The 14340-nt window shown below is 35.5% G+C and overlaps 2 protein-coding genes across 4 annotated transcripts in view; one reads left to right on the forward strand and one right to left on the reverse strand.

Annotated features, from left to right (window-relative positions):
* Positions 1-6953, reverse strand: part of LOC109825234 (probable hydroxyacylglutathione hydrolase 2, chloroplastic) — a 10295-nt gene extending 3342 nt beyond the window's left edge. The window contains exons 1-3 of one of the 3 annotated variants that reach the window (XM_020392029.1): positions 6803-6953; positions 5218-5351; positions 3756-3944 (exon numbers count right to left, since the gene is read on the reverse strand). In XM_020392029.1, coding sequence (XP_020247618.1) covers positions 3756-3944; positions 5218-5229 — 201 coding nt within the window. In that variant the 5' untranslated portion in view covers positions 5230-5351; positions 6803-6953. The remainder of the gene's footprint in view (positions 1-3755; positions 3945-5217; positions 5352-6802) is intronic. The other 2 variants (XM_020392030.1, XM_020392028.1) reach the window with 2 other exon arrangements.
* LOC109825997 (serine/threonine-protein phosphatase 7 long form homolog) lies at positions 9799-10865 on the forward strand. Its single transcript, XM_020392935.1, has 3 exons — positions 9799-10297; positions 10400-10624; positions 10712-10865. Exons 1-3 carry the CDS (start codon positions 9813-9815, stop codon positions 10803-10805), a joined length of 804 nt encoding a protein of 267 aa, XP_020248524.1. The 5' UTR covers positions 9799-9812; the 3' UTR covers positions 10806-10865.

Consider the following 14340-nt stretch of genomic DNA (forward strand, 5'->3'; position numbering starts at 1 on the left):
CGGGTCTTTTTTTTTGGGTGGTAGGGGGGGTGTTGTTGGGAGGTATGAAGTGGCAGATCACTTTGCTATATAAACTACCAAGAGACAAGTGTTGAGGACACCAAAAGGTGGGGGCCTCACCATTTTATCTCTTGCCTCACTTGCTCAATGAAATGAGTTGCTACCCCATATAATGATCAAACATGTGTGTGACTGTGCGTGTATAGTTCATGCCATAATAATCCATATATGCTAGAGATGCAGGGATAAAGAAACGTAAAAAGAACCCTTAAACGTGACTCAGACACCATTTTGACATGGTCTAAACACCTTAAGAACATGGACACTTCCTAGATACAATGACCTATTTGTGGCTCCACAAAAACACATTGTCTAAATGCTGGAGGGGATCCTTTTTTCCATTTCTGCCCTCTATTATATTCTATATTACTTTTCTTTCCCAATTTTACTGTTATGCTTCTGATTTTTGGTCAAGGGTATTTCTGAAAAAAGTGTGCCCAAATTTCATGCAGAACTATTCATGTTTTATTTCCTTTTTGTATCATTCTTATTTCCTTAGTAACCTTGTGTAAGATTTTCTTACTACTCTCTGATGGGATAGATGGTAAGGAAGGGATGGTCAATAGGTGAGGGAGGACATGGGAGTAGGCGAGGAGGGTTGAGGGAGGGTGTGATTGGAATCGTACCGCCTCCTCTTTTCCAAAATTTTTTTATTAATCCTCAATTCCAATCCAAACACCTCTATAAAATCCCTAGCTCCTCTCCAATTCTCTCCCACATCTTAACCCTAAATCTTATATGTCTACTTGTTTGAGATCGATCAGCCTTATAACGTCAGGGTGATTATTGCTTGTAATTTGTACTCCCCATAAATAAATGGGATATAAACGGCATGAAGTGAGGAATGTATAGACATGAGAAATTTTTTGTACTCCCCATAAATAAATGGGATATAAATGGCATGAAGTGAGGAATGTATAGACATGAGAAATTTTATTTATTTTGGTTGTAAATAAGCTGTGTGAGTATTTGGATTCTGCTTCTTTATATACAAATGAATTAAAGAGAGAAATGATCTTCCTTGAGAAGATCATCAGCGATGCCTTCACCTACACCAAGCAAATCCGACACTAGAGCATCACGCTCATGGATGATGTCTATGCTAGAGGGTGAATTATTTATTTAAAAATTGTCATACTTCTTCTGCATTAATTCTCTAATTGTTTGTCTTCTTAAAGTTTGCAAATATTATTTTACATTTAGAAAAACGCTGTGCGTTTCTAGGCGTCGAACTTGGCGCCCAGCGCTTAGTCGCCTAGGCGGGCGCCTAAGCAGTTTCTAGGCGTTTATTTTTTATTTTTTAATTGTAATACTTGAAGATAAATATATATATACTCAATCAAAGATACATAAATACTAAAATACCAACACTTTTAACTAAATTGTTTGGTTTACCAATTACAACAGCTCTTTGTATGTTTATACTTCTCAACTCAAATTATAAGTTCATCTCAATAGTGAAAAACTCATTCTCAACTCAAATTACTGTTAACTTATAAGTTACTGTTAAGTTTAAGTTAACAATAAACTTAAACTTAAGTTTATTGTTAACTAAAATATTGTTAACTTAAGTTTACTGTTTACTTAAACTTAAGTTTACCATAAAAAAAACTTAATATTAACTTAAACTTAAAACTTAAGTTTACTGTTAACTTACACTTCTTAAGTTTAAGTTACCGTTGTTCCAACTTAAATAGATATTTAAGAAGTACTTTTTACCTTGTTAGTAGTTATAGAGATCGGGGGAGCTCGACAATGTTACAGAATGTGCTAAACAAACTAGGGCGTTTGAGCGAGCGCCTAGTGCCTAGACCCCTGGGCGTACGCCTAGGTAGCACATAGGCGTTTGACTATTTTTAAATTATTTAATTATAATATTGATAAAAATATGTATTAAATTCATATAAATTTTCAAAAAAAGATACCAATCTTAGTTTTACAATAAATCATGCATATTTAGATATTAAATAGCCAAAATAATAATTAACAAGGCTAGAATCTAAGATGTTTTCTTTTTTTATTTTTAATTATAATAATTGATAGTGAATGTCAATGTTATAAAAAGCTTAGATGCCGGACTGGTGTCTAGACGGATTTCTTTCTTCATATAAGTAGTGGTCGATGAGATTTTGCTGAAGGTCGGGGGAGGTAGTGGAGATGTTCATATTTGGAGGTTAATGGAGCTTGGAGGACGTGTAAGCTACAACACATAAAATCACAACCAAGACCTACAGAGTGCAATTCACGTAAGCAGACAATGCTCCCCTAACGCTCGTAAAATCTAGGTGGGCAGTCTAAATATCGTCTAGACGCTAGGCGCTAGTTAGGCGGCCTAGGTACCGCCTAGGCTTAGGCGTACGTCTAAGCGGACTAGGCGGAGGTTTTTTAAAACAGTGACTGAGACATCACTGTTTCTTGTGCTTAGATTATTAGTTATTGATAATTTGTTACATTTAATTTTAAAACGTATTTTCTGTGCATATAATTGGGCAACACTGCCATGACAATCTTTTCTACTATTATCTATCATTATTGCTAATGTTCCCCCCAATGCCCCAGTAAATTTCATTAACTGCTATATTGCTTAAATCTAAAAGATCAAGTCCCTCACACCATTTTATTCAACGTATAATCATTCGGTTGGAGGTTGTTGGGTCTTGTTGCTCCCACTTCGGTTTGAAAGCGTTCAATAGCTAGGGAGTTGTAAAACTTTCTAAATTCTACACTTTTGTGTTGAGGTTGTTTTCTCTTCTGCAAATTTCTTGCTTGTGACCTGTGATTTGTGCTCTTTTCATGTTTAATTTCTTTGTTTCTATTATGGTGACTTTCTTGTTTGTGAGCTCAGATTTGTATTATTTTTTTGCATGTTCAATTCATTGTATCCTAGGGGTATTGCTTGCAGACTTGCAGCGCGCTTGTCTCCTCAATCTTCAACAAAATACAAACAATTAAGCCTTACTATTACTTTTCTTAATTTCGTAAGTTAGAAAATGACTATAATCCTCACTATTTGTCATATAGACTCTATAACAAACAATGTGTATCATATCTGTTATAAGATTGTTGAATGTGTTTATTTTATAGCATATTATCAAATTTTAAGATTGTTTGTTATAAGATTGTTGAATGTGTATCATATAGACTCTATAACGAACAATGTGTATCATATCTGTTATAAGATGGTTGAATGTGTTTATTTTATAACATATTATCAAATTTTATTTCCACATTCTGATTATTAAGATGAATCATTTCAATAATAGAGTTTTTAATCTTCTCTTGCCCCACGTCACGCAGGTATTTCCTAGTTAAATATAAAAGTTTAGTTTCCACAACTGTTGGTATACCATGTAATCTGTTTTTATAACCTCTAGTCGTCAAAGTAAGCCATAAGCTTGGGACTTTGTAACACCATATCTTACCACAATGAAGATGTTCGCCTTAAAATTTTAGGCTGCACTAACAATCATATCTCAAAAGCTCTGGCAAAGAAAATCATAGGTTTCACTTATATGCCTACTAGTATGCTATCTGGCCTTAGGTGCTTAAGAGTAAATTTCTCATATCAAGCTCCTTTGCATAAGCCATCAACTGTAAATGGGACGTACACACAGAGAAACGACGATAACCATGATTTACACACAACACATTTAAGAACCAATAAATAGAGACTTTGAAAGTATAAGAATGCTGACCAATTCTATTTGCAAAGGGGAGGCCATACAAGCAGCATTGCACAAAAGTTGGGTAACACCAAAGGAATAACCTGCTACTCCACGCAAAGTTCTGATAGGTCTCGTGACGAAAGTTCCAAATCCATAGGACAAATACTTTCCCAACCAGTGTTTTCTCATATTTGGCCACATAGAAGGCTGTCTTCTAACCTGGAGAAAAAGTATCTTACTATCATTAATAAAACAAAAATCAAAGTAAATAAGGCAGAAGAAAATCTTAGTCTAAGAGATATAGCAGAAACTCTGATTTTTTTTAAATAAAAGACCGAAGATTTAATCCTTAAATGCATAGGAAGATTCTAAAATAAAACATTCTTGATTTGACGTGTCGTACAACTTGTGCACAGCCTAAGTTTGAGAACTCAGTTTCGGTTTGAACACTAAAGAAGACTAAGTACAGGTTCAGGTTTTGGTAGTCAGTATATACATATACATCTACTATGCGCATGGGCCAAAAATTATTCAGGAAAATTACTTCTACCTGCATTCTAAATATAACAAAACAAGCCATTTACAATGCCAAGAAAACATGCTGAATATGCAGAAAGATTGATATGTTCAAAGTGAATCATAAACTACATAATAACCTATTTATGCTGGTTATTAGGAGAAAACAGATAATTTTGATAATTACTGCTAGAACTAAGTTCTTTGTAGCCATCCATTGAACTGAGAACAAAAATGTATCCATCTTTCCCAAGGTTTTCTGGAGAATATTTCCAAATCTTTTTTTTTAGGAAGTGATAACTTTTACAATGCTTATTATGAATGTAAGGAAAGAATGTTCACAGTCCAGCAGGCAAACATGGCAAGGAATAACGCAGAACAAAATAATCAACAACACAAAAGTAGACCTATTTCTATTCATGTGATAAATGATGAATCTTGTTCGCTCTATGTTCATTATGATATGATCCATTTCTATTCACGAATATCCCATGGCCTGTTATAAGACTACTCTGACGTGATAAAAAGTTAATTGCTGCAAGAACACATAGTTCATATTTTAAGCCAAATACTCTGAATCATTGAGTACAAAAATAGTTGTCTATTTTTAATGTTCCATATCGAGAAATTAAACCTTGCAATTAAATGATATTTTCTTTATGTACAACTAATATGATTTGAACCACCATTTACCTGTAAATTGAATCTGCTACTTTTCACAACAAAATGCTAATAAAAGAATTTTAGTGTCTATGATATAGTACCACAACACCGCCATATACAACTAGCCAATCATCAAAGTAATGAAAATATTGATTACCTTGATATCAATGGTTTGTTGTAGCTACGACCATCTAGGGAAAATGAAAACAAAAACAAGCCAAAATAGCCTATACTCTCACAGACACTAAACAAACATCTATACACTCTAAATAAAAGACAGGATTCATCAAAATTTTTTAAATGAAAACTTAACTGGAAATTGCATTGACCACTTTCACAAGAAAACAGAGAAGCAAGACAGAAGGCTAGAAACGAGTTCCACTCCAAGGGTTTCCTTTGCACGAGAACATTCTGTGAAGTTCCTACAAGCTCTCAAGATAACTGCGACTAGTGAAGCAGAATAAAATTTTAAGTTTCTTACAAGATCTAAAGAATGATTAAAAAAAAGATTTTATGCTCTGTTATAGTGTTGTTCTTAGGAATTTAAACAACGAAAACATCTATAATATGATTCTATAAACAAATTATGAGCAACTTCTTGGAGTAATCAGTGAAAGTCAACAGTATCTTTTAAATCTAAAATTATACAAAAGTTAGTTCCTCCATTTTCAGGAAATTCCATTTTCTTACGATGTACGTTGATGCTGCTATAGGAAAACATGCTTTTGAAACTTACATAAAAACCTATGCTTCTTCCACCTCCACATCCAATTTATTACCACTAACATATCTTATTGTCTTGTAACATCCAATTCACCATCCTCCAACAATGTCCTCAGTTATTTTTTAAACATGCAAAAGATCCTATCCTACCCTATCATATATTTTCCTCTCTTCATTTCTTCCATCCTCCTCCTCTCGCCTCCCTGGCAACTACTCTCTTCTGCCACTGACTACTCTGCTAGTTTCTTTTATCTAGTTCACAAGAAAGATTAATCATTCGTTAGCTTGAAAAATATTACACAGTTTAAGTAGATTAAAAGGTTGCATTTGGGTCATGTAACCATTCTGATGATAGAACTAACTCATGAATTCAAAACTGCTATGGAGTAATATTATGTTTCTCGAAAAAGGGAAATTCATGAACGGACTTGCTGGGTGGGTAGGGCAACTCAAAACTAGGCAGAAAACTCAAAACTCATGAATTCCTAATGCGTGGCGGGAGCTTAGGAAGGAGTCGGGAAGCTCAAAACTAGGCAGAAAACCACGTGTATAACAAATATCAAACATATTGGAGATCACAACAGGTACATCAAATACTTTGGTAAAGAGGTCACATCATTGTGTGCAGACCCAGTTAATTAAGCTGAAAGGAGCTCATAGTATGATGTTTTTTTTTAAGAAATAGCTGAGGATTATTATCTTCTCAGGTTACAGGTCCACATGACCTGTAATCCCTTTCTAAAAATCATTGAAAGAAAAACTAATTGAAGTCAGATAGCTGAAAATGGATCACCCTAGTATGAATTCCACCTTCCCCTCGATCAAAATAGTCATTCTATGCTGGATCACCCTGTTGTGTGCTCTACATGTCTAGACCCTTAATATGATCACCACACCACACATCACATGTGCATTAACTATAATCCTAAAGTTTAAACAAACAGTAAGATCCAATAATTAGTATAATGAGATCAATAAATTAAAAAAAAAAAAAGATCTTGTGCATCCACAGTTCAAGAATTCTACATCAGGCAAAAGCAGAAATCGAACAAACCTAACGATTAATCGTCAGAATGTTTAAATCCAGATCAATTCCACACCATAAAAAAACTATAAAGATATCAAAAAAAAATCGAGGGAAATTAGGGGAATTAAGGGGGAGAGATGGAACGAACCCCAGACGCAGAGCAGGAGAAAGGGACCATGAAAGATGGCAGCTTGGAGAGCATGGTGGTCGGATTTCCACCCAAAAACTCCCCAAATTTTTTCACATTGACCAACGCAATCGACAGCGCTGAGCTGTGTTCATCGCCCCTTTTTATTTTGCTTTTTTCGAGATTTTTTTTTCTTTTTGTTGTTGTATGAGTTGGAATTACTATCTTGTCCCTGTTCTTTCATCGTAAGAATCGCGTTAGGTGGTGATTACGATTTACGGCAAAGGGATTAGCGCGTGGTGTTTTGTATCGAGACCCTTCACTGATTATAATTTTGCAAGGGTGTTGCTACAGTTAAAACGTTAAGCGTAAATAGGAAAAATTCTGAAAATAGACCACATTTGCTAAATATTTAGCAAAATCGATCATTTTGCTAAATATTTAGCAAAATCGACCTCTTTTTGGCCTGTTGGCCAAAAAGAGGTCGATTTTTAAAAACTTGGCCTGAAAACATACGGGACTACTAGTCCCGTATGTTTTCAATACACTAATTAGGGATTAGAAAACATACGGGACTAGTAGTCCCATATGTTTTCTGTGAGCTTCTCGTGGCTCACCAAAATGTACGGGACTAGTAGTCCCGTACATTTTGCAGAGCCACGGGAACCATTTTACGGGACTACTAGTCTCATATAAATGTCGACATATATATACCATCTGTCCTAAATTCCGCTATTCCCCTTAGAATCTCAATCTCTCTCCGCCTTCTCTCTCCACCTTCACTCCCAAACCCATCTCAATCTCTTCACCCTCACTCCCAAACCCATCTCAATCCCTCCCAAACCCATTGAAATCTCTCCAAAACCCCAATTTCACACCCAAACCCAATCTCTATCTCTCCCAAACCCTAATTCCACACACAAACCCAATCTCCATCTCTCCCAAACCAATCTCCATCTCTCTCAAACCCAATCTCTCTCTCCCAAAGCCAACTCACCCCCTCCTCCCTCAAATCTGACGCCGAGCTTGATCTCCGACGCCAACGAAATCCGATTTCGACAAGGTAACAATTTTAATTTTTTTCATAAATTTCTCCAATTTCGTTTAGTTAATATGTATATTTAAAGGTATATCTAGAGGAAATAATGAATTATGATCATTAATTTGTAAAATTTCTAATTTGTATACGTCAAATTTTAATTCTTCAGTTAAAATGGCGAATGGAATTCCGATTATTTGCTTATTCAATGGGAAATTGAGTGTTGGAATGAATAATTTGCCTATATATGATGGAGGCTCTACGAAAATGTTCATGTTGTCTAGAAATTGCAATTTCGATGGAATGATGGAGCAAATATACTGAGTTACCAGAATTAATCATGCCGAAAATGCCATTAAGGTCTTTTGTAATTGTCCAATAAATGAAAAAAGAACAATTGCGGCAGAGATCACCACTGATGAAGAATTGAATGACATGATACAACTTACGGATAAACAAATCGCAATTGAGTTGTTCATTGAAAATATTCCAAAGTCTGGGGTTGTCGAAGTTTCGTATGCTCACGGAGAGTTCTCTCGCATGCTTGAAAGTCAAATCTCATTATCTCAAAGTGCCTTGCACTTAAAAAATGACGCAGGTGCAACGTCAAGTTACATGTTTCACAACGTGTATGATGATATTTCAGTTGATTTATCGGTTGGTGGTTCTATAAAAGAAGATGACGAATATGTAGATGCTGATGATGATAGTGAAGATGTTGAGTCTGAGGAGGAACGTCTTGATGGTATGCAGTTTGCAACTGGAGAGAACAATGATGATGCAAGTTGGATGAATGCATATTGCGTGAACAACGATTATGTAGAGTCTAAAGAACCGTTACCCGAAGAGTTTGAAAATGATGAGTGGGTAAATAACTCACAAGCTGAGTTAGTTGAGCCTGGTCCTAATTTCGATCGACCTGAGGATATCACTTTCAAAAAAGGAGATCTATTTGAGAATAAGGAAAGCTTAATTTTTGCTATACGTGAATGGGCAATTAGGAACCGGGTCAAATTCAAGCCGGTGAAATCCAACTCAACTAGTTACCATGTAAAGTGTTACTTCAATGAGAAATGTCAAGCCGCTTATACAAGTGCTGCAGACGATAGAAATAAATGTCAAGCCGCTTATACAAGTGCTGCAGACGATAGAAATTTAAAATGCCCATGGAAGCTTAATGCAACTATTAGGAAAAAATCCAACGGACAATTTGTGATCTCAAATTATTGCGGACTTCATACATGTTGCAATCCGACTGTCGCTAATGATCATATGACAGCGACTTCCGCTTATATAATGAAGCTAATTATGCCCGAAGTTAGGCGAGAACTTGATCTTACTCCAGGACAGATAATAACAACGGTTCGTGCTATGAAAGGCATAACTATATCCAAGTCTAAAGCATATGATGCACGAAGGAAGACGTTGACTAAAATATTTGGAGATTGGGAAGAATCTTATCAAAAACTTCCACATTATCTTGCAGCAATTAAGAGGAATAATCCGGGTTCCGAACATGAGATAGTGTCTAAGCAGGTCTCGCCGGAAGTGGAGAGGTTCGTACGGGTATTTTGGGCATTTGGGCCCGCTATCAAAGGGTTCTCGTTTTGTCGTCCGCTCTTAAGCATCGATGGAACACATTTTGGGCATTAGGGCATAATAGGTCTCGTTGTCCATCAAGAACAAGTTTATAGCAATTAATTGGTAATACATTTTCTATTTACATTGTTAATTTTATTTTTGTGGCCTTATACATTTGGTAGGAAACTAATAAGGTAATCTTGACATCGTTCAGGTATATACGCGATGCTCCCCGGGCCGGTTTCTGATAAAGTCCTCTATGATCAGCCACGCCATCGTTCAGAGAGTATATCATTTATAGAGGTACTATGGCTCTATGTTTTGATTGATTTAGTTTAGACTCACATTATTTATTATTGTGATATTCTAATATTTGTTTTTATTTTTGTGTAGAGAGGGCAAGAGCTGGTTATGATTGATCATAGCCTTGGGCATATGCGTTGGCCGCTTGATGATCCTCGCATCATTGCCCTTGTGTCACAAGCCGGTTTTCTAATTTGCTCACAATTGCGATGGATGAAACTCGACTGGGCACTGCTTAATGCGTTAATGGATAGATGGAGGCCCGAGACTAACACTTTTCATCTACGTGTTGGGGAGGCAACTATTACTCTTCAGGATGTAGCAGTGATCCTAGGACTCCGCATTGATGGTCCTTGTGTCACGGGGACAGATAGGCATGTTTGGCGGGATGTATGTGATAATTTGTTAGGACTATCACCGGAGTCCTTGCCTGGAGGGTATATTAGATTGAAATGGCTAAAAGAGAATTTTGCTAACCCATTGCCACACGATGCATCAGAAGTCATGATCCAACAACATGCTAGAGCATATATTTTGCACATGATCGGGACGCTTCTTTTTCCCGATTCAAGTAAACATAAAGTGCATTTGAGGTAAGACGGGTCATAAATTGTTATTACTTTTATACTTTGATAAGAAGATATTTTTTCTCACTATTTTTAGAAAATCTGACTAACTTCCACATTTTTCAATAGGTGGTTACCACTTCTCGAAGACTTTGACGTGTGTGGGACATTATCCTGGGGTAGTGCTGTTTTAGCATATCTATATCGAGAAATGTCAAAGGTTGCTTTAATGCAAAATAAAGAGCTCAAAGGCTGTTTGACATTGTTACAAGTTTGGGCATGGGAGAGACAGGTTTTGAAACCGCGATTATGCGAGATCCGAGAGTTGGATGGACAGATTCCACTAGGCTGCAGGTAAAATTCCTCGAATTTAATATCGTTTGATATTTTATTTTTCATTTAAACTTTTGAACAAAAATCTATCGTATATAAAATTTACAGATGGAATGTCACTAAAGCCTATAATGAGGTCCCGGCTAGACAGTTAGACTTTTACAGGGGGGAGCTCGACCGAATGAAAATTTTTCAGGTATGAATTTGAATTGCAATCGTTTAAAGCTATCGATATATTTCAAACAACAGTTAATATATGGATTATTTTGCAGTTCGAGTGGCAGCCATACGCACCTTACCTACATCGTCTACCGCTGATTTGTATACACGCTCCACAATTGGTCGAAAAAATAGAGAGAAAGGCGGCTAAAGGTGGACATCAGATTAACTGGCAGCGCACGCATCAATCATACATAGCTCGGTGGAATGATCGGCATCAACTTATTGTCGATCCGCTTTATCCTCCGATGCAGGAAGTCGATTACATAAGATGGTATTGGGGGGTTACCCGACGTTGGATAATCACCCAAACTGCGCCTCCAGTCGACGAAATCAAGATTCGCAACGAACAATCTCGATATGTACCAAGAGGGTTAGATGAGAGGCGATGGGTAAGTAAATTGCTTTAGATTATAATAGATTTTTCAATCTTTATGTTAGCTTTTGGTTTCTTATATGAAGCAATATTTTTATGTAATTGTAGATAGACGCATTGGACGATGTAGTGGGGATTGCAAATGAGGGTATAACTACCGTCATAGGAGATTCTGTGGACGTATCGATATTACAGCGGATAGTGGCGAGAGTTCGTAGAGCTATTCAACAAACTCATGAGGATCGACATGAAGGTCGTGAGCAGGTGGATCTTGAAGATACTACATATGTGCGCCACCGTAGACGTGATAGATCTTGCACGCACGACGATGAAGCTGGCCCGTCACAACAAGCTGGTCCGTCACAACGAGCTGGTCCGTCACAGCCCTACACACAACCGAAGAGTGAGCATATACAAGCTCAAGACGAAGGGGGCCGCCGACGATCTCAGCGGGTACGAAGGCCGAGACAACGGGGGAGGGGGGGATTTTTCCTTTGTTAGTTTTTCCATGTAGATTATTGTCGTATGGATTTATTGATGCATTTGGATTTATTCTACTTAAGCTACATATTATCGTATGGTTAGACTTAATGCAGTTGGAATTATTTTGTGCTGATGTGAATTTTGGTTGAATTTTGGATGTGATGTTGTGATGATGTATTGTTTTGTGATAATGTATTGTGTTGTGATAATGTGTATTTTTTTAGAGGGTTGTATGCTCAGCTAGAGGGTCATGCATGTTTTGTGCATGTTTTGCCTCTGCCCAACAAAAATACGGGACTAGTAGTCCCGTATTTTTGCTGGGCAGAGGAAAATTGCCTTTGCAAAATATACGGGACTATTAGTCCCGTATATTTGATTGCTGAGGCAAAAGCCTCTGCAAAATGTACGGGACTACTAGTCCCGTACATTTTGCTGGTAGTCCCGTACATTTTGCTGAGCCACGAGAAGCTCACAGAAAACATACGGGACTACTAGTCCCGTATGTTTTCTAATCTCTAATTAGTATATTGAAAACATACGGGACTAGTAGTCCCGTATGTTTTCAGGCCAAGTTTTTGAAAATCGATCTCTTTTTTGCCAACAGACCAAAAAGAGGTCGATTTTGCTAAATATTTAGCAAAATGATCGATTTTCCTAAATATTTAGCTAATGTGGTCTATTTTCAGAATTTTTCCGCGTAAATACCCTAAATACTCAAAGTTCACTCCATTTTTAACTATAAAGTCCTAATTCCTAAGATTTCTTTTGAAGAAAAAATAAACCAAATCTTATTTTATTTTCAAACTGTGATACCCGAGAATTTTCTTTTGTCTAAGAAATATTTTTAAATTAACAAAACTAAGTTTTGAATCCCATAATTTTAACAATTTTTAAATTTCATACATCCAAAACTTAAGCAAAAATTAAAAAAAATTTAAGTTCAGTCATCAATGTTAAATTTTGTTGTGTTTTGAGGTAATTTGGGCAAAAGAAAACTTTGGAGACATCAAAATTAAATTTTGTTAAAGTTTGCATTTTTTTTAAAGAAAGAATCTGTTAGGTGTCAAGTTAAAAATGAAATAAACTTTTGATATTTAAGTGCAAACAATCCTAATTTTCATGACAAAAGTAGACAAGCTTCTCCTCTATAGAAATGGGAGGAACTAAGAATCACTATTTATGCTACAGTAATTTATTATAGCCTTATTACTGTAGTATTTTTCAAATAAATGTTACTATAACATAAACGGGATATTGTAGCATTATTAAAAACACTGTAGCATTAGTTTTTTAAATTACTATAGCAGAGGTGGTTTTACTGTAGCATTATTTAAAATTACTGTAGCGAAGGCGGGTTTACGGTAGCATTTTTAAAAATATTTACTAAAGCATTTCATAAATTTTACTGTGGCATTTAAAAAACTGTAGCAATTAAAAAACGGGATTAATGTAGCCAAAAAAAGGGAACGTCGTGCTTCGCACGGGGCACATACTAGTAGTATTTATTTGTAAACCTAGAGCAAGTTTCGGACACGTTAGAGCATTTCCAAGGGATCCCTACAATCTCCCTTAATCTAGGGGACTTTTAAGGGAGGAGCCTTCCCCTCCCTTAAAAGTCCCCCTGCCCATTAATTATTCATATTTAATATTTTATAGATTAGGATTTAATTAAATATGTAGTTTATTTATAAATGCATAAATGATTAAATATTGGTAACTAAAAATAATTAATTAATTAATTTAAATTAAGAAACTACCTTATATAATCATTTAAAAAATTAATTAATCATATTAAAATTTAACAAATAATTAATTTATATTAATCATTAATAAATAATTAAATATTAATAACTATACATTAACTAAATTTAATTAACTATACATTAACTCCATTAAAAAATATTAATATAAAATTATAAGGGGAATGTTAAGGGACTTTAACATTCCCCTTAATTTGGGGAGAGAGTTAAGGGGTTTGAGGTGAAGGGAAAAGTTTTCCGGCTCATTAGAGCAACTTTCTCTACAATTCCCCTTAATTTAGCTTAGGGGCCGAAAAAATCCGGCCCCTTGGAGATGCTCTTAGTATTGTTCGTTGAAATTAAGTTGGTTATTTCTTAAAATTTTTGTTCCATTAATTACATGAGATTGGTAATTCGTAGTGATAGCAAAGTGATAATGGAAAATCCCAGGTATTCTCACTGTTCTTAAAATACTTGAGATTGCTAATCATGGTTATTTTTATTGTTTATCAAACTTTCTTAATGCTAATTACGAGGGTTGCCCCTCCCAGATAATTAAATAAACACAATATCTTTAAAAAAACGCGTTTCCAGCTAGTAATGTTGACATGACCCAAAGTTGGTTAGTTTTTGGAAATAAATGTTAAGTAATTGGTTTAGAATCTGTTTTATTTAAAAACAAATTTGAAATTACGTGAAAAATAATTTACCTATCTATTTAGGTTTACCCATTTTTTTAAGATAAGTTTACCCATCTCTTTATATCTAACCCATTTTTTATGACCGTGTATCTATAATTTCTTTGAATCACATCAAACCTTTTGAATTAAACTGAGGGCATCACCTTCATTTATATTCTGTTTTTCTAAAATATACTCATTTAAGTTGTTCAAGAAAAACACTCAATCATATATGCTCCT

This window comes from Asparagus officinalis, chromosome 10 (genome assembly GCF_001876935.1).
Source record: "Asparagus officinalis chromosome 10, Aspof.V1, whole genome shotgun sequence".
In the NCBI taxonomy this organism is placed as follows: Eukaryota; Viridiplantae; Streptophyta; class Magnoliopsida; order Asparagales; family Asparagaceae; genus Asparagus; species Asparagus officinalis.

Bases quoted from the DNA above. Each gene is read 5' to 3' on its own strand.
- LOC109825997 (XM_020392935.1), top strand. From the start codon at position 9,813: ATGATTGATCATAGCCTTGGGCATATGCGTTGGCCGCTTGATGATCCT. The intron at 10,298-10,399 runs GTAAGACGGGTC...ATTTTTCAATAG, and splicing joins AAACATAAAGTGCATTTGAG to GTGGTTACCACTTCTCGAAG. The intron at 10,625-10,711 runs GTAAAATTCCTC...TAAAATTTACAG, and splicing joins CAGATTCCACTAGGCTGCAG to ATGGAATGTCACTAAAGCCT.